The sequence below is a fragment of the Puma concolor genome, chromosome A2 (assembly GCF_028749965.1).
Source record: "Puma concolor isolate L17-30 chromosome A2, mPumCon1.1.hap2, whole genome shotgun sequence".
Taxonomy (NCBI): Eukaryota; Metazoa; Chordata; class Mammalia; order Carnivora; family Felidae; genus Puma; species Puma concolor.
In genome coordinates, this window is record NC_141668.1 from 172,029,888 (window position 1) to 172,056,531 (window position 26,644).

Genomic DNA, 26,644 nt, shown 5'->3' on the forward strand with positions numbered 1-26,644 from the left:
GAACCGTGCGGCAGGGCCCAGGCCGTTGACCTCCAGTGGGGGGGCGGGCAGGGTTCGTGAGGCCGAGGCCGGTGTGGGACCCGAACCCCTCCCCTCACTCCTGCCTGCAGGGAAGCCGAGGCTCAGGGAAAGACAGTCAGGTGCCCAACGTAGCTGGGACTCAAACCTAGGCTGCCTGCCGAGCACAGCTTCACGCCTGTCTGTACCTCGACTTCTTTGCCTGTAAAATCGGGCAGGGCTAGGACTCGCCTCAAGGGCCGGAGAGAGGGCCGGATGAGTGAACGGTGGCAGAGACTTGGACCGGTCCCTGTGCCGCGTGAGCAGTGACTCAATCCGGTGACGCTGGGAACCCGGGTGGCAGCTGGCATCCTTTGTGGAGGGTGGGGAAGGTCATCTTACCCCAGGGCCCCGAACTTGCTGCCGTTTGGAGGCGACACGCCCACGAGACACACTTTCCGGGCCACTGTGGGGCCCCCGTTGTACAACCAAGAAACACACGCATTCTTACGAAAACCAAGAGGCTTTTATTGTCACCGTGGGCAGGGCCCAGCCAGCGGCGCCCTTTCTAGAGGGTCCTGCTCGCAGGGTCCCTGGGATGCACCGAGGGGCGGTCGTCCTGGCGACGGATGATGGAGTTGATCCAGTTGGCGAACTGTGCCACAGGAGCGAAGGCGTCTGGGTAGAAGCCGGAGCCACAACTTCCACGGATGAAGGAGTCGATGCCCTGAATCAGCCCGTTGCAGACCAGGGGCCCCCCCGAGTCCCCCTGCGGACACAGACAGGGTCGGAAGGCTGGCCTTCCAGGGCTCTGGCCGCGGCCCAGGCGGGAGCGGGGGGGGGGGGGGGACCCAGGGGGGGACCGGGGTGGGGACCGGGGGACCCGGGTACGTACAAAGCAGATGCCGGCCTGCCGGCGTGGCACCAGCGTGCACACGTTGGAACGGGGGCACAGGGTGGTCACCACGGTCACGTTGAGCTCCTGCAGGATGTTGGGCGGTGGCTGGGTTGTGCCCAGCTGGCCCCAGCCCATGGCCAGGCACTGCACCCCACTGCCCACACCTTGATTCTGGGCAGGCAGCCTGGCCACCCGCACGTTGCTGTTGATGGTGGCTGACCCATTGAGCTGTGGCGGGTGGAACAGAGAGCGTCACAGGGGGTGGTGGGCCATGACCTTCCCCTCCCCGGGCCTCAGTTTCCCCATCTGTCTAGTGAGAGCAGCCGCAGTGGTTCAGAGCATCTCTGGACATGTCTTTGTTTAAATATTAAAAAAAATAATAATAATGTTTATTTATTTTTGAGAGCGGGAGACAGAGCATGAGCATGAGCAGGGGAGGGGCAGAGAGAGAGAGACAGAGACACAGAATCCGAAGCAGCTCCAGGCCCTGAGCTGTCAGCACAGAGCTGATGCGGGGCTTGAACCCACGAACTGTGAGATCACGACCTGAGCTGAAGTCGGACTTTCAACCGACTGAGCCCCTCAGGCGCCCCCGGCCATGTCTGTATGCAGTGGGTAACCAATAAAACACTGGGCAACAGCGGCGACACTTCCCTTGTTCTAGAACATTCCCAGAGAATAACCCTTAAGTTTGCAAGCAGTGGGGAAGGGAGTCTCCCGCCGACTGAATGTGGGGAATGTCACCCCGTGTCACAAAGACAGGAGCGGTCCCCGTGCCCAGCCACACGGATAATAAGTCTGCCCACGGACAGCGGCTCACAGCCTTCTGCACCCTGTGCCCTCAGCAGCCCGCCAGGTGGGATTGGTTTCTCCACGTCACCGGGTGGGGGCTGAGGCACAGAGAGGCGACCTACCCAGCTAGAGCAGGGGTTTGACGCAGGCCTCCCGTTCTGGGCCCCCCAGTCTTCCCGCCTCTGCACCCTCCCCAAGCCTCCTGCCCCCTGGGTGTCCCCTCCCCGCCCAGCCGGCCCTGCACCTGGAGAATCACGATGTCGTTCAGCAGCCTCTGGGGGTCGAAGCCGTTTTCAAAGACCCGCTGGATGGTGAACATTTGCCTGGTGGGCTCTCGCCGCCCCAGGTCATGTGCCCCCAGCACCGCCACCACCGACCGGAAGTTCCTGCAGCAACGAAGAGGCAGGAGGCGATTCGAGGCGGCCCTGGTGGTTGGGAGCGCGGAGAGACCCCGAGCTCGGCTGTGACCCCCACCCAGGAGGGCCCGGCCTGTCCCCCCCAGCCCAGGAGGGCCCGGCCTGCCCCCCCCAGCCCAGCCCAGGAGGGCCCGGCCTGACCCCCCCCCCAGCCCAGGAGGGCCCGGCCTGACCCCCCCAGCCCAGGAGGGCCCGGCCTGCCCCCACCAGCCCAGGAGGGCCCGGCCTGCCCCCCGCCAGCCCAGGAGGGCCCAGCCTGACCACCCCCCCCAGCCCAGGAGGGCCCGGCCTGACCCCACCCAGCCCAAGAGGGCCCGGCTTGCGCCCCCCTGCCCAGGAGGGCCCGGCCTGACCCCCCCAGCCCAGGAGGGCCCAGCCTGTCCCCCCCAGCCCAGGAGGGCCCAGCCTGCCCCCCCCCAGCCCAGCCCAGGAGGGCCCAGCCTGCCCCCCACCCAGCTCAGGAGGGCCCAGCCTGACCACCCCCCCCAGCCCAGGAGGGCCCGGCCTGGCCCCCACCCAGCTCAGGAGGGCCCAGCCTGACCACTTACCCCCAGCCCAGGAGGGCCCGGCCTGCCCCCTGCCAGCCCAGGAGGGCCCAGCCTGACCCCCCCCCCAGCCCAGGAGGGCCCAGCCTGCCCCCCACCCAGCTCAGGAGGGCCCAGCCTGACCACTTCCCCCCGCCCAGCCCAGGAGGGCCCGGCCTGACCCCCCCCCAGCCCAGGAGGGTCCGGCCTGCCCTCCCCCCCCCAGCCCAGGAGGGCCTGGCCTGACCCCACCCAGCCCAGGAGGGCCCGGCCTGACCACCCCCCCCAGCCCAGGAGGGCCCGGCCTGGCCCCCACCCAGCTCAGGAGGGCCCAGCCTGACCACTTACCCCCAGCCCAGGAGGGACCGGCCTGCCCCCCGCCAGCCCAGGAGGGCCCAGCCTGACCCCCCCCAGCCCAGGAGGGCCCAGCCTGCCCCCCACCCAGCTCAGGAGGGCCCAGCCTGACCACTTACCCCCAGCCCAGGAGGGCCCGGCCTGACCCCCCCCAGCCCAGGAGGGCCCGGCCTGAACCCCCCCCCAGCCCAGGAGCCCAGGAGGGCCCGGCCTGCCCCCCGCCAGCCCAGGAGGGCCCAGCCTGACCACCCCCCCAGCCCAGGAGGGCCTGGCCTGACCCCCCCCCAGCCCAGGAGGGCCCGGCCTGCCCCCCACCCAGCTCAGGAGGGCCCAGCCTGACTACTTCCCCCCCCAGCCCAGGAGGGCCCGGCCTGGCAGGTGCGCTAATGCGGCCCCGCCCCTGGGAGGTCTCACTTCCTTCCCGTTAGATACATGCGGCAACGGGGCTGTGAGAAAGGGAGGCATGAGCTGGGGTGACTCACAGGCCGTCCACGCAGTGGGCAGCCGACATGACGAAGTTCGGGGCGATGAGTGTGCCACCACAGAAGTGGCCTCCACGCAGCTGCAGAGACACCATGAAGGGCCACGCGTGGGGCCGGGCCGGGCGGCCGCCCACGATCTCCGAGGCCAGTGCAGGGCCTGAGGACACACGGGGGGAGGGTGGTGAGTACCATGCAGGAGCCCCGGCCCGTGGCCGATGCATCCAGATGAAGAAACTGAGGCACGGGGGGGGGTGCCTGCCACCACCCTACCACCCCGCCAGAGCACAGCTCTTTAGACATAGTGGCTTCGGGGTCCCCAGAGGGTTCGCACCCCAGCTCTGGGCTCCCGTGCCGGCCTCGCCACCCACAGCCTCACTGTCCTGCTCTGGAAACAGGCCTGCTCGTCACGGCGGTCCCCTTCCCACGAGGATGAGGGGCCACGAGGGCCCAGGACAAGCGGAGAGGCCAAGATGCCTGGGGACAGACAGACGGACAGACACGTGGCCGCACTCACCACCCAGCAGCATGGCCAGCAGCACGGGGGCGAGGGCAGGGCCGACGGATCTGCGGCTTGGGGTCATGGTCGGGCTGGGGCTCTGGCGTCTCTGACCCCTGTGCCCACCTGCCCCTCTTATAGCCCCCATCCCCGGAGGCCGTTGCCCTTGCCCCACGGTGGGGCCAGGTGTCCCCACTTCCTCTCCCCCGCCCAGGGTTGGGGGGGTGCAAGGGGCCAGGGTTGGCTCCAGCAGGGTCACTGGATGAGTCCCACGGCCAGGACCACACAATTAAATGGGAAGGTCAGATACGCAATGTCTTTCAGTAGAAGTGTATCCCCAGTTCCGCACAGGACACCACCCCCCCCCCCCCCGCCACAAAGTTAGTCCTCGCTTCCCCGACACTCACATTGACCTGGGCGTCCTGTGTTTTTACTGAATCTGGCACCCTAGGCCCAGAGGACACTGGCTGGGGCCCCCACGTGCCTCAGTTAACCCCGGGCACTATCATAGTGTCAACAATGCTGCACGGTCTGTCCTGACGTTCCGCAGGGACGGAAGACTGAGGCAGGGCGGGGGCTTCCCCCACGGGCTCCTGCCCACACAGGGGATCCGGGGTCCACACCCAGCCCCCAGGGCTCACAGCAGGACGGCCGTGTGCGGCCCGTCCCCTCTGGCTGTCGCTCACAGGAACTCACTGTCACGGGGTCAGCATCTGGAGTCTGGCACAAGTCCTGGGAAGGGGCTCCCACCCCCAGGCACCCTGAGCTTCCCTGAAGCCCCCCCCCCCCGCTGAGCCTGGCCCGGCCAGTGCCCTGGCCCCAGCTGGGCCTGACCTCCAGTTAGCCGGAGTGCTCTGCCCGGGGGCAGCCGAGGGTCCCCAGGGCCCAGCCCCCTCCCCCGTGACCCCTGTTTCACTTCCCGCCTCCCCCAGGATGCTCCAACGGCCGCTGTCGCAATAGGCAACGTCCTCGGGGCTCAGGGCTCGGGCAGGGTGCGGGGAGGGAGCCAACGGATCCGGAACCGCTGTGGGAATGGGCGGGCCGGGGCCCCAGGGGCGCCCAGAGCCAGCGCCTCGGCCGGGGCCCAGTTGGTCCCCGGGCTCCCTCAGCCTGTGGCCACAGGCGAGCCAACCCCACGGCCCCCAGCGATGAGGGTGACGGCCCTGCCCTCCGGAGCCCTGCACACAACGGGTGCTCGGCACCTGCCCTTTCTCCCTGCCTTGGCCTGAGGCACATCAACCCTCCTGTCCCCGTGGCAGGGTCCCCCCCACCCACAGAGCACTTAGTAAGCCCGCGCTTGCAGTCTGGGGATGGGGGAGGAGGACGTGGCTCTGGCAGGGAGAGCAGATTTAACCAAAGCTGCCTCTATTGAGCACCACCTGTATACTAGGTTCATCCGTGTCGTGGTGGTTACGTGTTGACTCTGGGCTCGTTCCCTAGCGTGGCCACGTGCCCACTGCACCAGCCCCGGCCACCGACTCGACCCCTCCCCGCCTCCGTGTCCTCGCCCATCGGATGGAGGTCTGAACACTAGGCTCCATCTGAGGCCAGACGCAGGGATTAAATGAAGTTGCAGAATCCGCAGCTGAGAAAGTGCCGTCCTTGAGGGCCTGTTAGCCATCAACCGCCATCAGGAGGGCTGCAGGCTGGGAAGCTTCTAATTCGAGATCACAGGGGTGGTGACCGGGTGCGGTGCCCGCACGACAGGCACTGGGTTCACGAGGCGGCCCCTGTATTGTTCCTGTGGTTTTGTGGCTGCCTGAATGTGCACCACCCCAGCCAAGCTCTGGCAAATCCACCCGGTCCTCGCCTCCCCGCCGGGCTCTTGTCTTTGCCTTGTGCAGACCGATCCTGGCCAGCTTCACACGCCTGAGCCCATGGGAAACACCGGGGGCCGCATTTTCTGGGTCTTTCTGTTCCCAGCAATGAGCTCAGTCGACATCCCCTCCAACAAGCCTCGTTCACCCCCATCTCTGGGCACCAAAGGCCCCTCTGGGCTTTTTATAGGAACTGCTTCCCTGCCTTGGGCTCCTGGGAAATTCGGGAAATTCCTGGCCTCCTCCGACGCTCACCAGCATACATTTCCTGGGGTTTGGCAACGATTTGTTCCTGGCACCGCGGCCGTGAACCGTAGCAGCTCCTCCCCTGGGGTGGTTGGAGAGAGGGCTGGCCCAGAGCTCTCGCTCTTGCTTGAATTTGCATGCTGCCACCAGGTGGCAGCAGAGTAAATCAATAAGGAAAGGGCTGCCTTCCAACTCTGTGTCCCCTCAGCGGGTCGGCCCCTCTCTGAGCCTTAATGGCCTCAACGCTACGACCAGTCTCCTGCTCCACAGCTGGCCGATGACCTTCACCTCTTCCTGCCTCAGACCTCGCCTCCAGGCCCACCCTACTTCCTTTCCGCGGCCCTACATGCCGCCCCCTCCCCGACCCGCTCTCCGCCTCTGCCCCCCTGCCTTGCTGCCTTCCAGCCGCACCGAACAGCCTGGCAACCCTCCCGAGAGTCCTGTTCGTGCGGGGCACTCAGCCCAGGCATCACCACCTCCTCCAGGAAGCTTCCCTAATAACCCCTGTGCCGTCCCCGCTTGGATCAAGAGCCCCCCAGGCCCCGGGCACTCCATGTTATCATGGCCTGGTCCTCAAGCAGTCCCCGAGCTGGGAGACGGACGCAGGGGTGGGCACAGTGTCACCGTCCCTGAGGGCCAGGGTGGGGCTCCTTGGACAGTTCTGGGAAATGCCTGGGGTGACTCCAGACAAGGAAACTGAGGCACAGAGATGGGCATCGACTTAACCAGGGTCGCCCGGGCAGGGCTGGATTAAAACCCCCATCTGTGTGCGTCCAGGCAGTGAGACCACTGTGACCTGGGCCCTCTACTGATCTCCAGGCCTCTCCCCAGCCCCCCAGCCCGAGTTTGGGGCTCAGACGAGCAGCCCTCGGCCCTCTCCCCACGTGGGAAGGACAGACAGGAACCCGGGGCTCCTGAGAGCCCCGTAGGGGTGGGCGGTGCAAAGGGCCGTCTGTGGGCCCAGGCGTGGAAGAAGTCCCTTTCTGAGGCCACCCTGTGTCCAAGCTCCCACCTCAGGGCTCGCTGGCCTCATGCTTGGGGCCCCCGTGGGAGGGGGCGGCCCTCCCCCCTGCACTGCTCGGCACAGCCCCAGTTTAGCCCCTGTACGTATGGGAGGCGGGAGCAAAGAAGTTGGAGCGCTCCTGGGAAGTTCATTCCTGGACCACAGAGGGTAGCGGCTGCTGAGTCCCCCAGGCGGGGAGGGAACCGGTCGGTCAGTCACCCAGGCTGGGCGAGGTGGCCAGGATGTGACTACGTCAGGGAAAGGGGGCTGGGGGTGGTCTTGCGCCACTTAGGGGTGAAATGTGTTGAGTCTGGAATTTTCTTTAGGACACGTGGACAAGGAAAGAGATAGGGCCACGCCAGAGGGGAGCAGGTGTTTACTGGCCTCCTACTGTATACCTGGACCCCTGGATTCTGGGTGTGGCTGCCAGAAAACACTGGACTGGTCACCCACACCTGCCCCCGAGGTGGGAGAGCCCCCAGATCCACGAAGGCTGTGGGGGTGAGGCCGCTCCACACGTCAGCCTGCTGAAGGCCCCCCCCCCCGCCCTTCCCCTGGGCCTCTCGTGAGTTCCTCCAGCCATGGGACCGAGGCCCCAGGTGCTGAGAGCCAGGTGGGCATGGCCACAGCAGATGCCGGAGCTGTGACACGCACGCGTTCCGTGGCCACAGTGCCTTTGGGCTCCTGTACAACCTGAGCAAGGTGCCAGAATCCCCCACCACGGCCAGGCGCCGGGTGCCATGGGCCCCCACGACCTGGGCATAGAGGGTGGCTGGAAGTCCAGCTGGGGCCGAGTGCTGGTAGGAAGTACCTCCTCCAGGGACCCTGCCACGTGGAGCCCCTCTTTGTAACATTTGTCACTGGCACACTAATTCACTTACAAAACCAACCGTATTCTTGGTCCTGTGCTGGCCCTGGGGTCCTGCCTCTGCCCAGGCGCCTGATTTTCAGGGTGGCAGGGCCGGGAGGAGGTGGAGGGAAGGTATAGTTGAAGGAAGTATGGCCTGATGGTCAACGTAACCCAGAGGAGGGCGGAGTCGCACCAAATAGAGTGAGGGTGACACCAAGACTTGGGTGAGGTCTCCGGGGGCGGCCTGGGCAGGGCTGGGAGGTGGGGCGGGGGGCGGGGTCCCATGTGCCCAAAGGGCAATTCTGGGCTCCCCTGGGTGGCTCTCTCCCCACCAAGCCTGCTGTATGCCAGGCTGTGTCCCCGCATCTGCACAGGGCTTTGTATACAGTAGGCGCTCCATAAATGTTTACTGCAGGATGAATGACAGATCCCACGGGCCTGCTGGCTCTGCCCACCCGCCTATAGGAGGGGAATGTCTTTGAGCTTCTGCTCTGGGTCCTGGACTGTAGTTGATTTCAAACAGGTGAGTGACGCTGACCTTGGCCGGATGGGCTGGGGGTCTGTAGGTGGAGGGCCCGGGCACCGCACTCACCAGGATGGAGTTTCTGAGGGACCGGGTGCCCATCCCTTGGCCCCCCCCCCACTCACTGGTGCCCCCTGCCCTGTGAGACCCAAAGCACAGCCCCCTAGGTGACCCCCCACAGCCTCCGCAGGACGTCCTGACAGCCTGCTCTGCACCGTTGGCCCTGAGTTGCCAACAAGAGGGACGCTGGGGCCTGAGGTCAGGACACCTGTGAGCCCAGCCCTCCCGGGGCCTCGTCCCGATACCAGGGGGAGGAGCGGCTCAGGCTGCAGAGCAGGGGAAGTGCATCGCCCAGTTTGGAATGGGGTGACCCAGGGCAGGGCCGCCTGCACGCACTTATGGGTTCCCAGGCAGTGGGCAGTGGGCAGCACGGAGCTTGGGTGGATGCCCGCCAAGGAGGGCCGTGAGTGGGGCTCAGCTTTGTGCCCACCCATGGTCTCTGGGGGGTGGGGCGGGCAGAGCCACGGTGCGACCTTGACCCTGGCGCGTGGCCTCTCCGAGTCTGTGTCCCCATCTGCAAAATGGGTGTCCTGTGGCTTACAGCACAGGGGGCTGCGGTCTGCTGGTGGAAGGGGGCCGGGCCTGGCAGGCAGCCACTGCTGGGGCCAGAGAGCCCGGCAGCTGGGATCCTTGCCGTTTCAGAAGGTTCCCTGGGGACGGTGGCACCCGGTCTGGAAGGCCAGGGAGGTTTCTAAGAAGGATGGGGTTGGGGGGAAGCCGGTGAGGCGACCCATTTTGCAGATGAACAAACTGAGTCATGGAACATCTTCATCAGGATGAGGGCTCTGGAGGGCCTCCGGCTCCTGCCCCTCCTCTGGCACTTACATCACTCACCTGCCCCCGCGCGTCCCCCCCCCCCCCACCCAGACCCACACACACTCACTGAGCACTTGCTGTGCCGGCCAAGGCTCAGGAGCTCATGGCTTGCATGTAACTTGCCCGTTTTACAGGTGGGGAAACAGTCGAATGGCCCAGAGGTCCCCCATTCTCTCTTCTTCCCCTCCCCCTGGGGCACGCATCCCAAGGGGCAGACAGAGTCCTGGCCTGGTCCCGCCTCAGTGTCCCCATTTCACTGGCTGGCTTCAGTGGACACTCCCCCAGAATCAGCAGCGTCCAGACAGACAGATGGACGTGTGGCCCGACACACTGCCAGTGAGACGGGTGCGAGGGCAGAGCCGCCGAGTAGGTGGCTGTGGGCCGTGGTTGGGCAGGGGCTCCAGGGTCACCCCGCCTGCCACCCTTTCTGCCCCCTCCCCAGCTGGGGAGGCCGTTGGGGCGGTCCCACACCTGGGCTGCTGTCCTCACATCCTCCTTGCATCTTTGGGGCCACAGGGAGCCTGGGGTCAGAAGCACAGTCCGCGGAGCATGCAGGGGCTGGGCCCAGGGGTCCTGACTCCAAGAGGCATCTCTCAGACGCCCTGCACCCCTTCCCTCTCAGGGTCCCTGCGGCCCCAGCAAGGCAGAATGTGGCCTGCATGTCTAGGGACTGGGGTGGGCCCCACTCAGGTGGGTGCTGGGGGCCACAGAGCCGTGTGCCCTCCTGAGACCCACAGAAACATCTCTGCCACCTTACCCATTACAGATTCACTTTGCCTTCTCAGGCAGGGGCTCTTTCCTGGGGTGATTCTGCCCCAGGGGACCCCTGGGCAATGTCTGTGGTTATCACGGGGGTCGGGGGGACTCCTGGCATCGAGGGGGTGGGGTTCAGGGATTCTGTTCCACCCCCACAGCGTCCAGGACGCCCCCACAGAGAAGACTCCAGGGGCTGCAGGGCCCAGAGGGAGAAGCCAGGAAAGAAGGAGATATTAGGGCTTATTTATAAATATTCATTATTATGAAAAGCACAAACGTACAGAAACAGAGAGAGAAGAGCTCACCAAACTTGGGGACCAAAAAAATGCTTTGTAACGTTTCATTTTGAAATGGTTTCAAGCTCACAGAAGTCCCCAGAATTCCCAGGTTTGCCACCCCCAGCTTCCCTGGAAACGCGGCCGGAGTGAAGGCTGGTTCCGATCGGCTCCTTGTGGATCTCCTGCAGCTCGGGCACCGTTCCCTGTCTGGTCCTGGTGTCTCCTCCGCGCGGGACGGCCCACAGCCTTTCCTGTCCCTCGTGATGCGTCAGGAGTCCCATGGACGGGTGGCCGCGTCCTCCCGGGCACCACCTCCCCGCCCCGGGCGACCATCAACTTACTACTGCTGACGGTACTGACCTGGGGCTTTCCCCTCGGAACGCATGCAGCCTGTTTCTGGAATGTTCGCCCCCGGGTCTGCTGCCCACAGCAAGCAGGGCTGGTTCCCCTCCTCCCGTCCTCCTGCAGACATTGGCTGAACCCTTACATCAGTCCAGCCACCTCGGGGCGCCCCCGTCACCAGTACGCGCCCCGTGTGCCCCCGGGCCCGCCGGTGCCGGCTGCGGCGAGCCGCCTGGGTCCTCCACCCCCACCCGTGAAGTGGGCAGGGATGGGCTGGTTGTTTGCAAAGTGCTCCGCCCACGGGGAGGGTGAGGGAAGCGGGGGCGCTGCCTGTCACCGTCACCACCACCGACACCTGTCGCCATCACTGTCACCACCTGTCACCGTCACCACCACCCGTCACTGCCACTTATCACTATCATCACCACCCCCACCGTCCCCTCCCTTCCCGGCAGGTCACTCGACCCCTCCTCGTTCCCAGGCTCTTCTGGGAGTAGACTTGCACCTGCTGCCTGGGTTCAAATTCTGCTGGGCTTTGTGATTCTGGGCTGGAAATACCGCCTCTTGAGCCTCAGTTTCCCCACCTGCTAGGTGGGAACGATGAGAACAGCCCTCCCCCACAGGGCTTCAATTACCCAATACAAACAGGAGTGTAACAGGGATGAGGGACAAACACAACGTGTCCGCCGCGCACGCGCACGTCCCTCTGGTGCAGCCACCGTGCACGCGCACGCGCACTGATGACCGTGTCCCCGAGCACGCGCACGTCCCTCGGCCGCGAGCAGGAGCGAGGCGCCCGTCCCCGCCGCCCCGCGGACGGACCCCGGACACGCGACGACGCTCAGGGAGGGAACCCGACACGAGAGGCCCCGCGGGGTGTGAGTCCGCGTGCGCGAAACGTCCAGAACGGGCTCATCCACGGACGGGAAGGGGGCTCGCGGGGGCAGGGGGCTGCGGGGGGTTTGCTGGGGGAGGTGATGGCTGATGGGGCTGGCGCAGGGGGCTGCTGGTGGAGATGGGGCTTCCTTTTGGCGGGGGTGGTGGAATGTTGTGGAATCAGAGGTGGTGGTTGCACAACTTTGTGAATGTACCATATGCCACGGAATCGTTAAATGGATCAGCTCTACGGAACGTGAAGTGCAATTAAATAAAACAAGAAAAGAAAAAAAAAAAGACAGAGACCTGCCGGAAAGCGCGCGGGCCCTGGCCCTCATGACCCCCTGCAAGTGCTCTGCTCTGGGTGTGCAGCACACGGAGACCTGGGGGGGGCAGGCAGGCGACCGCAGGGCCAGGGGCTGCCTGGAGGCGGAGGCGTGGTGTGAGGCGGTGTGGAGCCCTGGGGGCTCCTCCAAGGGGCTGGGCTGGGCTGGGCGGGCAGAGGGGAAGTGGGGCCTGGAAGCTGCGGCCTCGGCCCCTCCGGCTCCAGCTGTGGGTGACGCAACAGGCAACGGCCGAGAGCTGGGCCGGGTGGCCGGTGGGGGCCGGCGGGACCCGAGCGAAGGCCCCGGCGTCCAGGGAAAGTGCGGGAGGCTCGGCCTGTAGTGTCTCTGTGTCCGTCTTCCCTCCTGAGTGTGTCCGTGTGGGGCCCCACCCCCTCAGCCTCAGTTCCCCTTCTGAACAACGAGCGGGCAGCGAATGACCTCTTTTGGGTCCAGGCGGGGCGCCTGAACCAATCTCGGTTCATGCACCCCGACATTCCTTTCTGGGCCTCAGCCTCTCCATCTGCCAAGTGGGTTAATGGCAACTCGACTAACCTTGGTGGCCAGTCTGGGTGAGCACTGGCGGCTTCTGGGGGTGCTGGGCGGCATTGGGACACCCGGGGTCAGGGCTGGGGGCCGGGAGACCGCTCCGGGCAGAGGGCTGGCCCCTGCGGGCCCCTCTCCTCACGATCCAGTTGGAGAATAAGCACGGAGCCCCCACGCAGCTGCTGGGAGAGGGCAGAGCCCCGGGGCTTGAGGCCCGTGTTTGCCTCGGACCCCAGGTGATCTCCGGTGACCTCAGGTCGGCAGCGCTGACAGTTGTCTGGACACAGCATCACCCAAATCCTGGCCCCGCCGGGTGCACGCCGGGGCATTGCTGCTCTTTACTCTTCATTTTTAGATTTTACTTCCACCCTCGTAAGGTTCAACGGTCTAAAAAATGTGTAAACGGTCCCTGCTGGAAAGATGGGGGTCACTGTGCAATCCGCGCCCCTCTGCCCACCTCACCCCGCATGTTCGCGGGCTTCCTGGTTGGTGCTTCGAGCAGCCGGCGACAGGTGCCCCCCCCGCCACACACACTGCTCTCCGCTGTCCCATGAAGACCCCTCGGGGCAGTGACCCGAGGACTCTGTACCTTCCACACGGCCGTGACTCCCCTGGTGGCCTCCTGCTGGGAAAGTGGATTGTTTGCAGCGGGAAGATGCCTCGTCGCCCGCCGAGGGGGACGCCCGCACTGTTCTCAGCAGCTTTGTGTCTGTGTCCTCGTCAAAAGACAGGGTCTCCGGGGAGGTTGCTCAGTCTCTCGTGCAAACCAGTGAGGGTGAGGGTGTCCCCACATCGTCAAGAGACTTTTGTGTTTCTCTGCTCTGAACGGTCTGCTTACAGCCTCTACCTGTACGATCGGGCTGTTGTTATTGGCTTTAGGCACTCTTTATATATGAGCTTCACGGTCATATTTTATTATATGTTATGAAGTATACATGTAGACATATAGTGATTTATAATAAATATGTATGATCTATTTCTGTAGAATTTTATTTGGCTTAAGAAACTATAATACATAGTATATAATTATTTTCACATTAGTATATTATTTTAATATGAGTAATATTTATACTTTAGGTCTTTCTACGTGGCACACATTAGCCTCCTGTGACTCAAGTGGCAAAGAGTCTATCACCAGTTTCTCGTGTGTCTTTTGACCTTGCTGCACGATATATTCTGCGCACAAACGAGAGATGGTCCAGGGGAATCTGACTTGGGATCAAAGCTCACACTGGCTGTGTGTCTGCAGGCGAGTTACCCAACCTCTCTGAGCCGTGGCGGCCCCTCCCTCTGTCTGCTGGAGAGAACAGCCCCCGCCTCTCAGGACTGCGAGAGAATTCAGTGAACACAGGCCCCTCGGGGTGGAGACCACACTGCCAGCCCCGCCCGCCCAGCAAAGCAGAAATCGGTGTCGAGAAGAGGATGGGCATCGCTTCTTAATGTTTATTAGTTATTTTTTGAGAGAGAGCGAGAGAGAGCATGAGCAGGGGAGGGACAGAGAGAGGGACACAGAGTCGGAAGCAGGCTCCAGGCTCCGAGCTGTCGGCACAGACCCCGACGCGGGGCTCAAACCCACAGACTGTGAGATCCTGACCTGAGCCGCGACGCTTAACTGACCGAGCCCCCAGGCGCCTCGGGAATCACTTATTAGGGTCACAGCCACGGGGTCAAGGGCAGGGAGGCCCAGTGGTGTGCTGGGCACACGAAGGGCCAAGGATATAGGCACAGTGTGGGAGGTGGGGCCAGTGATGGTCGGCTGGGCCCCAGAGGCGGTCACAGCACCCCCAGGCTTGTCGGCCGTGATGGGGGCTGAGAACAGAATCTAGCCTGGGAAGAGACCACTCCAGCGAAGACATCGGGGCTCCTGCCACAAGGCCCCAGGGAGAAAGAGGCTGTGCCATGTGCCAGGCCGTTCCAGACAAGATCCCCACCCCCCATCTCCCTGGACGGGTAGCAGGAGACTCAGGCCAGCCCCCTGGCTCCACCTCAGAACTACCCACCTGGCAGCTGCTCTGACAACCTGAGCCTTTCTCCTGCAACCCACCAATCTTGTTCCAACCCCAGGGCCTTTGCACATGCTGTTCCATCTCCGCATGCTTCTCCCCACTCTTTTCCTAATGAACTCCTACTTGACGTTCGGGTCCCAGATGCCTCCAGGAATTTCCTGATGCTCGTGGGCCGGGTCAGGAGGCACGCCCCCAAAGAGAATCACGACGTCCTGTGCACATCTCTATTTTTTTTTTATTACTTTTTGTTTGTTTGGCACCCCAGGTGGGCACAAACCCACAACCCCTGGCACACCCCTATCTTCACACACGTCTGGCCCCCCCAGCCCACAGGGTCTGGGAGCACCACAGGGCAGGTCCTTCTCTGTCTTGTCCCTCGTCGTCTCCAGCCCCACCCACGGGGCCTGGCACGTGGTGTTTAATAAATGCTGTTTCCCACACTGTTAAGATGCTCAAATATTTGAGACATCCAATTCCAGTTCCACACTCGGTCCTGGGGCCTCATCCTGGATGTCCCCCGCCCTGCTGCCGGCTTCCCCCCAGGCGGTCTGCGGGAGCCTTCGTGAGGCCGACTGGACACGAAGTCAGGAGAGCGGAGAGCTGCGGACCAGGGCCCGAAGGGGCCCAGCCGGGGCCAGTGCGGCCACAGCACACGTTTTGGTCTGTACAGTGATTCGGGTTCACATCCCAGCTCTCGGTAGTAGTAACCTGCCGCGGGATCCTGGCCAAGTCACTTCAGCTCTGCACCTCGGTCCCTCTGCCACAGAAAACGAAGAGTCAGTCGGTTCCAAACCCAGTGGGTCTGTGACGGTGGGAGAGAGCAGGGTGCTTTCTCCAGGAAGCGGGTGACCCGGGAAGAGGGTGGACGGACGTCCCAGAGACCACTTCCCCATCTGGGCGAAGGGGGCGCTGCGAGCGAGGGGAGCCGGTGCCCCGCGGGGTCGGCAGACCCTGAACAGGCTTGCTGGCATCTGAGTGAGACGCGTGTCTCCAAGGGCCATCAGGCCTTATCTTCTGGGCAAGCCCGGCCTTCAGTCCTCGAGGCCGGTCGTCTGCGAATCTCAAGGGAAAGGGGTCAGTTCCGCCACAGACCTAGGGCTTCGGGCGGCAAGCGGGATGCACACGCTGGGAGCAAGTCCACCCGTGGGGCGCTGACGGATCCACGAGGGTGGTCCTGAGGGTAAACCAAGGCACGGAAGGCACCGGGCTTGCCCGGGAAACACAGATAAAAGCGGAATACCCTTCCTGCATAACAGGTGGCAGAAAATGCCAGTGTCGGGAAAGATGTGGGGACATGGGCAGTGCTCAGTTCTGTGGGAGGGGAGGGCAGGTTGGCCCGGCTGCTGTGACCGCCCCGGGGAGGCTTCTGCAGGGAAACACGCACAAGACAGCTCGTCGTGACAAAACGTCTGGAAACGTGTCTGCCGGCAGAAGGGCTGGATAACTGGGCCGTGTGACCAGGCCCCGGACCGTGGGCCCCACACAGGGGCGCCTGTCCCTCGCAGCCCTGTCCCCCAGGCCCCTCCCCCAGGCACTGATGCCCCCTCCCCCTGCACCTCCCCATGGCGCCCCCAGCATCGGTCCCTGGCCGCCCCCCCACCACTGACCCCTCTCCCCCCTCCACCCCCCTCCCCCGCCCTGCCCCGCCTCCCCTCTTCACTGCCCTTCCCACCTCTGCCTGGGGACCACCGCCACACCTCGTGGCCCCCCCCAGCAGCAGGGCCAGGACCTGAAGGCTTCGGGGCAAAGTGGAGACACCAGGCTGGGGGCCTCGACTTCAGCCCCCACCCTGGGAAGGGGCTTGCAGGGCAGGCAGGAAAACCGGCCCCAGGGGGGCACCCGCTCGCCCTCCAGGTCGCAGGCAGCACAGGGTGGGCTGGGGGTGCCCGGGGAGGGCAGCGGGACCCAGGCACCCCCCCCCCCCCCGCAGGGGGCCAGCCCCTCCCAGCAGGAAACAGGAAGTTGCCCAAGGCCTCCACCACCAACCGCTCCCAGGGCCTGCCTGGACTCTGGCAACGGCCCCGTTCTGTGCCTCAGTTTCCCCCTCCGTAAAGCGAGCCACAGCTCCAGGTTTGGGTGAGGGTGATGTTAACTAACCGTTGCTGAGACCCAGCGCGTGGCACGCCTGAAGCAGACACCCAGCATGGTAACCAAATGGCGAACGCCACTCGCGATGCGGGCTTGGGCCTCAGTTTCCCCAGCCTGAGTGCTGGAGAACCCAACGGGCCCGCTGGGCCTGTGCAGGCAGCAGACCGGGGACTGGGTCCTGCTGGCTTCGGGGAGTATGTTTCAATACTTCTGCTTTCCCAAGAGTCCCACTGGGATCTCATTCACACGTCATTCAGCTCCCCCATTTAAATTTTTTTTTTTTTCAACATTTATTTATCTTTGGGACAGAGAGAGACAGAGCATGAATGGGGGAGGGGCAGAGAGAGAGGGAGACACAGAATCGGAAACAGGCTCCAGGCTCCGAGCGGTCAGCCCAGAGCCCGACGCGGGGCTCGAACTCCCGGACCGCGAGATCGTGACCTGGCTGAAGTCGGATGCTTAACCGACTGCGCCACCCAGGCGCCCCTCAGCTCCCCCATTTAAAGCGCACACTTCAACGGCTTTTAGGGTCTTCACAGAGGCGTGCACCCCTGCCCCCCCACGATTAGGGGTAAAACAACCCATCATCCCAAAAAGAACACCCCCCCCACCCCTGCCGACCGCTAGTGATCACTCCCCAGCCCCCAGCCCCACGAGCCTCTTCCCGTCTGTGGATGAGCCCCTTCCGGATGTTTCACACACGGGGGGATCACACGCTGTGCGATCAGCTTTTCGTGACCAGCTTTTCACTTTTTAACCTGTGAGAACTTGGGTGGGTCGCTCACCTGCCCGCAGTCTGGGCATCTGTCAAGTGGGTGGGAGTGGCCGTGGGGCCGCCGAGCTGGGTGGCGCTGCAGAAGTGGCCCCGCCGTCCCATCTTTGGAGCAGGGCCTTCCGAGCTGTGACACCCTGGACGGGGGCAAGAGAGAAGGACCACGGACAGGGAAGGACGAGGCTGGGTTGCAGAATGCACACAGAAGTCTTACGAGTCAACAGAAAAACAGCCCGGTTTGGAAACAGGCAAAGAAGCTGAACGGACACTTCCCCTAGAAAGTAACCAAAGGCCAAGAAGCCATGAAAAGACGCACAAAGTTATCAGTCATTAGGGAAACGCAAACCGAAGCCACAATGAGACACCACTGCATACCCACCAGGACAGCTCGACTGAAGGACAGAAAATACCAAGTGTCATCCAGGATGTGGGCAAATCGGGGCCACTGAGATGGGGCAGCCGCTGCGGACAACAGTCTGGTGGTGGTTCCTCAGAAAGTTCCACGCAGCAACCATTTCTAGGCGCGTGTCCGAAAGAGCCGGGTGGGGGGGGGGCAACGGGGGGCCCCCGATAAGCACGCACGACGTTCACAGCAGCCTGATGCACAGCAACCGAGACGCAAACGTCCATCGACGTGTGAACGTATACCCATCACACGTCTTCTGCGTACGCGCACGTCCACAGAAGACCGGGCCCACCGCGCACGCACACGCCCCTCAGGTGCGTCCACCACGCAGGCGCACGTCCACGGACGACCGTGTCCCCCCGCACACGCGCACATCCCTCGGCCGCGAGCAGGAGCGAGGCGCCCACACCCGCTGCCCCGCGGACGGACCCTGAACACGTGACGCTCAGGGAGGGAACCAGACACGAGAGGCCACGCGGGGTGTGAGTCCACGTGTGTGAACGTCCAGAATAGGCCCATCCACGGACGGGGCGGGGGTGATGGCTGATGAGGCCGGGGTTACTTTCTGGTGTGATGGAATGTTCTGGAATGAGACAAGGGTGGTGGTTGCACATCTCCGCGAAGATGCTAACAATAGCGTTGCATGCTACAGTGTAAGGCAGCTAACTTTGTTAATCAAATGCCAGCCCAACTTTTTAAAAGTGGCATTTGTTTCCAAGGTGAGACTCGGAGTTTGACAAGGGTGGTGGCCACCCGCGCCTCGGGGTTGCCACTTTGTGTCTGGGGCTGTGGAAGGCTCTTCCAGGCTGGTTTTGCTCCCAAAGGCAGATGTGGGGTGGTTTGGGGCTTGGGAGTCAGGGTAGGATGTTGGGGTCCTGGGGGCTTAGGCCCCGCCTTGGTCCTCACCAAGCGACACGGCGCAGCTGCCTAAGTGTCCCCTGCACGTCCCTCAGGCCTGCTTCCCGCTCCCCCGCTCCCGCCTGCCCACCTGGGTGGCCAGAGCACAGCGGGAGACAGGACTGGCTCCGGAGACCACACCATCCCTTCCCTTGGGTGACCTCAGTGTTCCCTCTCAGCAGACCTGCTGCCTCATCTATGCAACAGGGACATGAACAGGCAGCCCCCCGCCGCCCAAGAGCTTAACGTGGGCAAGTTTCTGAGCAGCATCTGGTGCGCTCAACCCCTCTTTCTCCCTCTAAACTCTCCCATGGCTCCCTCGTGTCCCAGACTCAAGTCCAGACTCTGCAGCTGGGCATTGTGCCACCACAGCCGAGCCTTGCCCCATCACCACCGGGGGCTCCGATGGGACAAGGACCCCCCACCCCTGATCCTTAGATTCCCTGACACCCTCTCCCAGACCCCCGAGACATCAGGAGGGTCCCCCGAGACAACGCTTCCCGCTGCTGCCCCCAGAAAGCACCCAGGAGCGATTGCCCCATTTTCTCCTTCTCTTGCTGTTTGTGGACAACTGTCAACACCAGGACTCCCAACCGCTGCCCTGGCCCCGCCCCTGGAGAGCAAACTGAGGCCCACCTCGAGGTCCTGGGAAGGGGGAACAGCCAGCGGGCTCAGGTCAGAGGAAGCGGAGGCCCCAGTGGGGTCCGAACCTTCTGGGTCCCACCCTTCACCACACATAGAATCGTCTTTCAAAACCTACGGAGCTCTTTCTCAATGTACGTATTGTAAGTAATCTCTACACCCAACATGGGGCACGAGGGGCACGAACTCACGACCCCCCCCGCCCCCCCCCCCCCGCGCGCGTCAAGTGGGATACATGCTCTTCTGAGCCAGCCTGGCGCCCTGGAGCTGTCGCTTGCAAAACAAGAAGGGTCAAAGCGACAAACTGTAGGTGCTCAATTAATGCAGCCTCACCCCTACTCTAATGAGACGCTTACTTCAGGATTGACAGGGTCTGCCCCGCTTCCCAGTGGCTCCCCGGTGACTGTTCAGGGTCAAGTACACCAGCCAAATACAATCCTGTCGTTTGGGGCCTGGCGACCTTGGACGGCGAACGAAGTTCCCAGGGCCTCAGTTTCCCCATTCATAACACCAAGGCTCAGCCAGTCCCTAGCCTACGTGGTTGTGTGTGTTACGGAGGAAACACCTGTCTACGGCGTCGATGCGCGGCCGGCCGTACCCGCCACCCCCGCGCCCCGGGGCATCCCGCCGCGCGCCCTGGGAGCCTGGCGAGGGGCCTGGAGGCCCGCAGAGCGGACCCGGCGGGGGCGCCCGGGCCGAGGGTGAGGGGGCCGAGGGCGGAGGGGGGGGGGCGGGGACGGTAGGGAAAGCACCCCACCCCCCACCCCGGGCTCTTTTGTCTCCGGACTGCGCCGGCGCTCGGCGCCCTCGCCATGGAAACGCGCGCCGGGGAGCGGCGGGCCCCGGGAAGGGGACGACACGGGGGGAGACCCGGGGAGACACGAGGATAGCCGGGGCCCCAGGGGTCCGGACGCCCAGCCCCCGCCCCCGCCGTCCACGGGGCTCCCGAGGCCGAGCCGGGAGGGGAGGGGAGGGGGGCGGCGCAGACTCCGGTCCCAGCCCGCCCCTACGGGCGCCCGAGACCCCCCGACTCCCCGGGGCCGAGGGAGCGGGAGCCCCGCGCGCGGCGAGCGCACGCCGGGGGGGACCGGCCCGGCGAGGAACGCGCGCGGCGCCCCGGACGCGCCGAGACAAAGAGCCCCCGCCCCTCGCGCCGCACGCAGGCCGTGGCGGGCGCGGGGTCTCGGGCCGGGCGGGGCCCCCTCCCCTCCCTGCGCTCCCGCTCGCCGCTCCCCCCGCCCCCGCGGGGGAGGGGCCGCGCTTTGTGCTCGCCGCGCCGCAGCCCCCGCCCCGCGCGCCCGCCGGCTCCGCCCTCCGAGCGCCCGCGCGCCAGGTGAGGGGCCTGCGGGCCGAAGGCCGGGGCCGCACCCCTCTTCCGGCCGCCGGGACCCTCCCTTCCCTCCCCCGCCCCCCGCCGCGGGCCTCCCCACCGTCCAGACGCCGGGGAACGGCCCCCGTCCGGGGACTCCTAAACCAGGCCGGCCCCGCCCTCTGCCGGGCCCCTCCCGACCCCCGATCTGGGGTGTAGGGGTGCCGGGCAGCTGGGTTGTTGGGCAGGGCCGCAGTGCGCGGAGGGGAGGCCGCGGGGACACCCCTCCCCCAGCCTCAGTTTCCCTGGGCGGTACGGCGCATCTTTGCCCGCCCCTCCCCCGCAGGCGCTGGGCACCGGGTCCCCCCAGGGCTCAGACTGCGCCTCCCCTCCTCCAGCGCGTCTTTGTCCCCTCCAACCACGGCCTGTGGAGCCCGCGGCACCATGATCGCGACCAAGGAGAAGAATAAAACCCCAAAGGACAGCATGACGCTTCTGCCCTGCTTCTACTTCGTGGAGGTGAGGGGGGGGGGCGGGGGGGGGGTCCTCACTGATGGGGGCGGGGCAGAGGCCTCTGTGGCACACGCCATCGGGGACCACCACCCTGAAGGACACGGGTGGGCGCAGCGAGGGGGCCTGGTGAGGGGGCCTGGGGGGACTCGGGCTCTGCAGGGTGAGTAGGAGTTCCGGAGGCCCAAAGCAGCAGCCGGGGCAAGTGCTGGGTGTGGGACCTCCAGACCGAGGTGGGGGTCAGTGGCTCACCTGGAGGGGCTGGAGCAAGGCGCCGGGGTGGGGGGCATCCATGAAGGGGCTGGGGGGATGCCGCTCTTCGTGCAGCACGTGGGCTTTGCAGCCTGAGGGTGCAAGTTCAAATTCCTCCTCTGGTAAGGGGCCGGTGCCCTTCCCATAAGCGCGCTCACAGAACGGGGCTGGCACGCAGTGAGGGCTCTGTGAATGTTCAGAAAAGTAAAATGTCATAAACGCAGTCACCCGGCACATACTAAGTGCTGATGATGGCACCGGGTGACATTTACCCATCCTGGGACAGCTCCTGCAGCACCTACTAGGACGTTCCTGTAGCCATAGTCTTCCCCACTTGACCTGCCAGGAAAACCCAGTCTGTTGAGCGGTCCAGGCAGGGCATGGGTGGAGGAGTGGGGTCCCCAGTCCCGAGCAGACAGCCCTCCACGCAAGTCACAAAGCCAGTCGCTCACCCCCCCCGGCCAGTGGGTCCCTGCGCACAGGCAGAAAAGCTGTTTGTCAGATTTGTATTTAAATCCCCATTATAGTAGCTTCTACCTTCTCAGGGTGTCAACGTCCTTGCAAAGCAGCTCCCTCCCTGCGTCCTCCTCGACCCCCTGCGGTCACCTGGGTCCTTCCAAAAAGTGTCCCACACCCACTCAAGTCTGTTACATCTGTATCCCCTCCCCTTTTAAGACAGGTTTCTGCTCTTGGCTTTTTTCTAGTGGAAATCTTTGCTCACGGCTGACTCCGTCCCTTTTCACTGCCGTGTAGTACTCGAGCCCCGAGTCACCGTCCCCACAGAGCCGGGCCTTCAGGGGCTGCCTGGCCTTTGCTCGTGTCACGCACGTCCCCGTAAGGAAAGCCCTTTGGTCTGTCTCGCCTCGAACCAAGAGTGAGCTTATCTGCAGATAACATCCCTGGGGAGCACGCTTGGTGGCTCAGGAAGCGCCCCAAATTCCCCCCTCCACCCCCCCCCCCGCCACCTTCGAGGCCACGGTGTTTTCCTTACCGTCTGCGCCAGCGCTGTGTTAGCGGTGTTTGGAGCCTGGCCGGCCCGTGGGACGCAGAGCCGTGTGTGTGCCTGCTCTCGTCCGCCTTTGCCTTATCGTGAGTCTTAAGCGTGTCTACGCACACGCACACACGCCTTAAGTCCGTGGGCAGGACGTGCTCGTGGATCGTTTTCCTCTGGGCCTGATATGCTGTCAGTGTTCCCGTGCCTGGGTGAGGGTCTGTCTCCAGATGCGAGGACAAGTGGGGTGGCACACAGAGACCCCCTGGGGCTGGTTCCGCCTCCAGCGTGGCCCAGCGGGGAGGAGATGGGGCCGAGGGCCGAACTGGGGAGCCAGGCCGGCGTCACAGCCGTGGCCACGCCGCTTGGGAGCTCGGAGTGCCACGGGGGCATCGTCAGAATCACAGTTTGAAGGACCCTCTTGCCGAAGGAGTTGATTTGATGTGCCCGGGCCCCACGCAAACCCCTGCCCGCAGCGCCCTGCCCGCCGCGGCCCAGTTGCGCTAACGGCCACGGGGAGGGAGTCACGAGCTAGCGTTGACTAAAGGCTGGTACTGTCCGTGTACTTACTCACCCGGTCCTACGTCGAACCTGGAAGGTGGTGACCCTGTCATTCCGTTACCAGCTGGGGAAACTGAGGCACAGGGGAGCAGTGGAGCCAGGATTCGAGCCTGGGCAGGTGGCTGTGAACCCCTCCACTCAGCTGCCTTGGGGCACATTCCTGCATGCAGCAGGCACTCAGTAAGTGCTCTCTGGACTAGAGCCCAGCTCCCGCGGACCCAGCTTTGGCAGTTTCCCTCTGGGGACCCCCCGGCCAGGGCTGGACAGAGGCCGAGGTGCCGTCCAAGGCAGGAGTTAACGCGGAGGCCTCTTGTGGGCCCCACCCCTGTCTGTTTCCTCGTCCATCAAATGGAGACCGGCATCTCCTGAGGCAGCCAGGCTCCCCCCCCCCCCCCCCCCCCCCCCCCCCCCCCCGCCCAGGCACCTGCCCCAGCCTGGACCCTGCGGGTGTTTGGGTTTGAGACCCTTGGAGCGCAGGAGGGAAGGTGCAGGTCACTGGGAGTCGGCTCCGCCCAGATCTGAGCCCAGTAGCTGCTCGTGGCCCCAGTGAGCCGGAGGCAGGCTGTGATGGGTACCCGGACGGTGTGCGGGGCGGGCAGGTGGCTGGACGGCCCGGCGGACGGACGGACGGACGGCAGCGTGGGTGGCGGACGGGACCGAGCTCACGTGGTGAGCCGGGCTGTGGTGATGCCGGCCTCCGTGCCCCGCAGCTCCCCATCGTGGCGTCCTCCGTCGTGTCCCTGTATTTCCTGGAGCTGACTGACCTCTTCAAGCCGGCCAAGGTGGGATTCCAGTGCTACGACCGGACGCTCTCCATGCCCTACGTGGAGACCAACGAGGAGCTCATCCCCCTGCTCATGCTCCTCAGCTTGGCCTTCGCTGCCCCTGCGGCCTCGGTGAGTCCCCGGCGCCCGGCGCGGGCCGGCCTGCGGGCACCGCCCTGCGGGGCGCCGGGCTGAGCGCCTGCCTCCCTGTCGGGCAGATCATGGTCGGCGAGGGCGTGCTGTACTGCGCGCAGTCCCGGCTGTGGGGCCGCGGCGGGGGCCCGGGCGGCGCCGAGGGCAGCATCAACGCTGGCGGCTGCAACTTCAACTCCTTCCTGCGGCGCACCGTGCGCTTTGTGGGTGAGTAGAGGCCCGCGGTCTGCACGCGGCGGTCGGGCGGGGCGGGGGGGGGGGGGAGCCGGGGCCCCTGCCAGCTCCCGGCCCTGACCCCGCCGCCCCGCAGGCGTCCACGTGTTCGGCCTGTGTGCCACGGCCCTGGTGACCGACGTCATCCAGCTGGCCACGGGCTACCACGCGCCCTTCTTCCTGACGGTCTGCAAGCCCAACTACACGCTGCTGGGCACGTCGTGTGAGGCCAACCCTTACGTCACCCAGGACATCTGCTCCGGCCGCGATGCGCACGCCATCCTGTCTGCGCGGTGAGCTGCCCCCCCCCCCCCCCGCCCTCCCCGGCAGATGGCGGGGTCCCGAGGCGCGCGGGGCCGGGCCGGGCCGGCGGGGCTCACCTGTGGCCTCTTGCAGGAAGACCTTCCCGTCGCAGCACGCCACGCTGTCCGCCTTCGCTGCGGTCTACGTGTCGGTGAGTCCTGGCCCGCCCCGAGCCCGCCGCCTGCGGGGAGCCCGCCGCTCGGCTCTGACCCGCCCCCCCCCTCCCCCCCCAGATGTACTTCAACTCCGTCATCTCGGACACCACCAAGCTGCTCAAGCCCATCCTGGTGTTCGGCTTTGCCATCGCAGCGGGCGTCTGCGGCCTCACCCAGATCACGCAGTACCGCAGCCACCCCGTGGACGTGTACGCGGGCTTCCTCATCGGCGCTGGCATCGCGGCCTACCTGGTGAGGGGGCAGGGGAGGCCCCCGGGGTGGGGGGCAGCTCTGAGGGAGCGGGGTTGCCCCCATGGGGAGGTTCTGGGGGGGGGGCAGGGGGTGGCGATAGGGGGAAGAGGTGTGAAGGGGGAGGCTGGGCGGGGGTGGGGGTGGGGTGCGGTGAGGAGGTCTCGCAGGGAAGGCCGGCCCCGGGTGAGGTCGGGGGTGGGGGGCTCCGAAGGGGGAGACCTGGCCCTGCCCTGGGGACTCTGATGAGTCTCCTCCCTCGGAACGCCGGAGTCAGAATCTCAGGGGCTCAGACCTGCCGAGTGCGCAGAGAGGGAGCGGCCTGACCGGAATCTGCCCCTGCGGGAAGGTAGCGGGACTCCCCGCTCTGACCGCACGGGGAGGCCAGGCTTCCCGCTCGAACCACCTCGCAAGCCTGCCGCCCGGGGAGAACCCTGGTCTTCAGCCCTCGCCTCACCCTCAGGCCTGCCACGCGGTCGGCAACTTCCAGGCCCCGACGGCAGAGAAGCCGATGGCGCTGGCCCCCGCCAAGGATGCGCTGCGGGCCCTGACCCAGCGGGGCCACGACTCGGTGTACCAGCAGAACAAGTCCGTGAGCACCGACGAGCTGGGGCCGCCAGGGCGGCTGGACGGCGTGCCCCGGCCCGTAGCCCGAGAGAAGGCCTCGCTGGGCAGCCTGAAGCGGGCCAGCGTGGACGTGGACCTGCTGGCCCCACGCAGCCCCATGGGCAAGGAGAACATGGTCACCTTCAGCCACACGCTGCCCCGCGTCAGCACGCCCTCGCTCGACGACCCTGCTCGCCGCCACATGACCATCCACGTGCCACTCGACGCTTCTCGCTCCAAGCAGCTCATCAGCGAGTGGAAGCAGAAGTCGCTGGAGGGCCGTGGCCTAGGGCTGCCCGATGAGGCCAGCCCCGGGCACCTGCGGGCGCCCGCGGAGCCCATGGCGGAGGAGGAAGAGGAGGAGGAGGAAGAGGAGGAGGAGGAAGAGGAGGAAGAGGAGGAGGAGGAGGGTGAGGAAGGGGGGCCGGCCCCGCCCTCACTCTACCCCACGGTGCAGGCCCGGCCGGGGCTCGGGCCTCGGGTCCTCCTGCCGCCGCGGGCCGGGCCGCAGCCGCTGGTGCACATCCCCGAGGAGGGGGCACAGGCGGCTGGCGGCCTGTCTCCCAAGAGCAGAGCCGCCGTGCGGGCCAAGTGGCTCATGATGGCGGAGAAGAGCGGGGCCGCTGTGGCCGTGGCCTCGGCCCAGCCCCGCGTGGCCAACCCGCCGCGGCTGCTGCAGGTGATCGCCATGTCCAAGGCGCCGGGCGGGCCGGGCCCCAAGGGGGCGGAGACCGCCTCGTCCTCCAGCGCCAGCTCCGACTCCTCGCAGTACAGATCGCCCTCGGACCGCGACTCGGCCAGCATCGTCACCATCGACGCGCACGCGCCCCACCACCCCGTGGTCCACCTGTCCTCGGGTAACGGGCCCTGGGAGTGGAAGACGGCGGGGGGCACGGCCAAGGGGGCAGAGGGCGAGGGTGGCTACGAGCTGGGGGACCTGGCCCGTGGCTTCCGCGGTGGGCCCAAGCCGCCAGGCGTGTCCCCCGGCTCGTCCATCAGCGACGTGGACCAAGAGGAGCCGCGATTCGGGGCCGTGGCCACGGTCAACCTGGCCACGGGCGAGGGGCTGCCCCCACCGGGCATGGCTGACGGGGCCCTGGGCCCGGGCAGCCGGGAGTCCACGCTGAGGCGCAAAGCTGGCGGCCTGGTGCTGGGGGAGCGGGAGGCCACGGGGGAGGCGGAGGCCGAGGGCTACTATCGCAAGATGCAGGCTGTCCGCAGGTTCAAGGACTGAGGGGGAGGGGCGGGGTGCCGCGTGGGGCGCAGGTGGGGACCACTGGGCGGGCGGGGGCGGGGGGAAAAGCACTTCGTGACCAGACAATAAAATGTCGACACCCACTGGAGTCCCGGCTGAGTCACTGTGGTCCAGGGC

General features: G+C 65.5%; 2 protein-coding genes and 2 long non-coding RNA genes across 4 annotated transcripts; 2 read left to right on the forward strand and 2 right to left on the reverse strand.

Moving 5' to 3' along the window:
- Nucleotides 1-501: 501 nt before the first annotated feature.
- LOC112852763 (neutrophil elastase-like) lies at nt 502-4,127 on the reverse strand. Its single transcript, XM_086699763.1, has 5 exons — nt 3,978-4,127; nt 3,464-3,620; nt 1,932-2,073; nt 893-1,123; nt 502-766 (listed from the first exon to the last, which is right to left on the reverse strand). The coding sequence occupies exons 1-5, from the start codon at nt 4,105-4,107 to the stop codon at nt 566-568; spliced, it is 861 nt and encodes a 286-aa protein (XP_086555889.1). The 5' UTR covers nt 4,108-4,127; the 3' UTR covers nt 502-565.
- A 6,229-nt stretch (nt 4,128-10,356) lies between these two features.
- LOC147583951 (uncharacterized) lies at nt 10,357-10,846 on the reverse strand. Its single transcript, XR_015243480.1, has 2 exons — nt 10,669-10,846; nt 10,357-10,565 (listed from the first exon to the last, which is right to left on the reverse strand). It is a non-coding gene; the product is annotated as an uncharacterized LOC147583951 (long non-coding RNA).
- Nucleotides 10,847-12,100: 1,254 nt separating this feature from the next.
- LOC147583952 (uncharacterized) lies at nt 12,101-13,582 on the forward strand. The gene is made up of 3 exons (XR_015248622.1): nt 12,101-12,421; nt 12,773-13,170; nt 13,473-13,582. It is a non-coding gene; the product is annotated as an uncharacterized LOC147583952 (long non-coding RNA).
- A 7,238-nt stretch (nt 13,583-20,820) lies between these two features.
- On the forward strand, nt 20,821-26,610 carry PLPPR3 (phospholipid phosphatase related 3). Its single transcript, XM_086699768.1, has 7 exons — nt 20,821-21,034; nt 23,540-23,725; nt 23,812-23,953; nt 24,057-24,252; nt 24,356-24,413; nt 24,496-24,669; nt 25,130-26,610. Exons 1-7 carry the CDS (start codon nt 20,960-20,962, stop codon nt 26,504-26,506), a joined length of 2,208 nt encoding a protein of 735 aa, XP_086555894.1. The 5' UTR covers nt 20,821-20,959; the 3' UTR covers nt 26,507-26,610.
- Nucleotides 26,611-26,644: the final 34 nt, after the last annotated feature.

Excerpts from the sequence above, each read along its gene's own strand:
- LOC112852763 (XM_086699763.1), bottom strand. The coding sequence starts at position 4,107 with ATGGGGGCTATAAGAGGGGCAGGTGGGCACAGGGGTCAGAGACGCCAG. Across the intron at positions 3,621-3,977 it reads GCTGGCCATGCTGCTGGGTG|GCCCTGCACTGGCCTCGGAG; the intron begins GTGAGTGCGGCC and ends GTGTGTCCTCAG. Across the intron at positions 2,074-3,463 it reads GCCCACTGCGTGGACGGCCT|GAACTTCCGGTCGGTGGTGG; the intron begins GTGAGTCACCCC and ends TCGTTGCTGCAG.
- PLPPR3 (XM_086699768.1), top strand. The coding sequence starts at position 20,960 with ATGATCGCGACCAAGGAGAAGAATAAAACCCCAAAGGACAGCATGACG. Across the intron at positions 21,035-23,539 it reads CCTGCTTCTACTTCGTGGAG|CTCCCCATCGTGGCGTCCTC; the intron begins GTGAGGGGGGGG and ends CGTGCCCCGCAG. Across the intron at positions 24,670-25,129 it reads CTGGCATCGCGGCCTACCTG|GCCTGCCACGCGGTCGGCAA; the intron begins GTGAGGGGGCAG and ends CCTCACCCTCAG.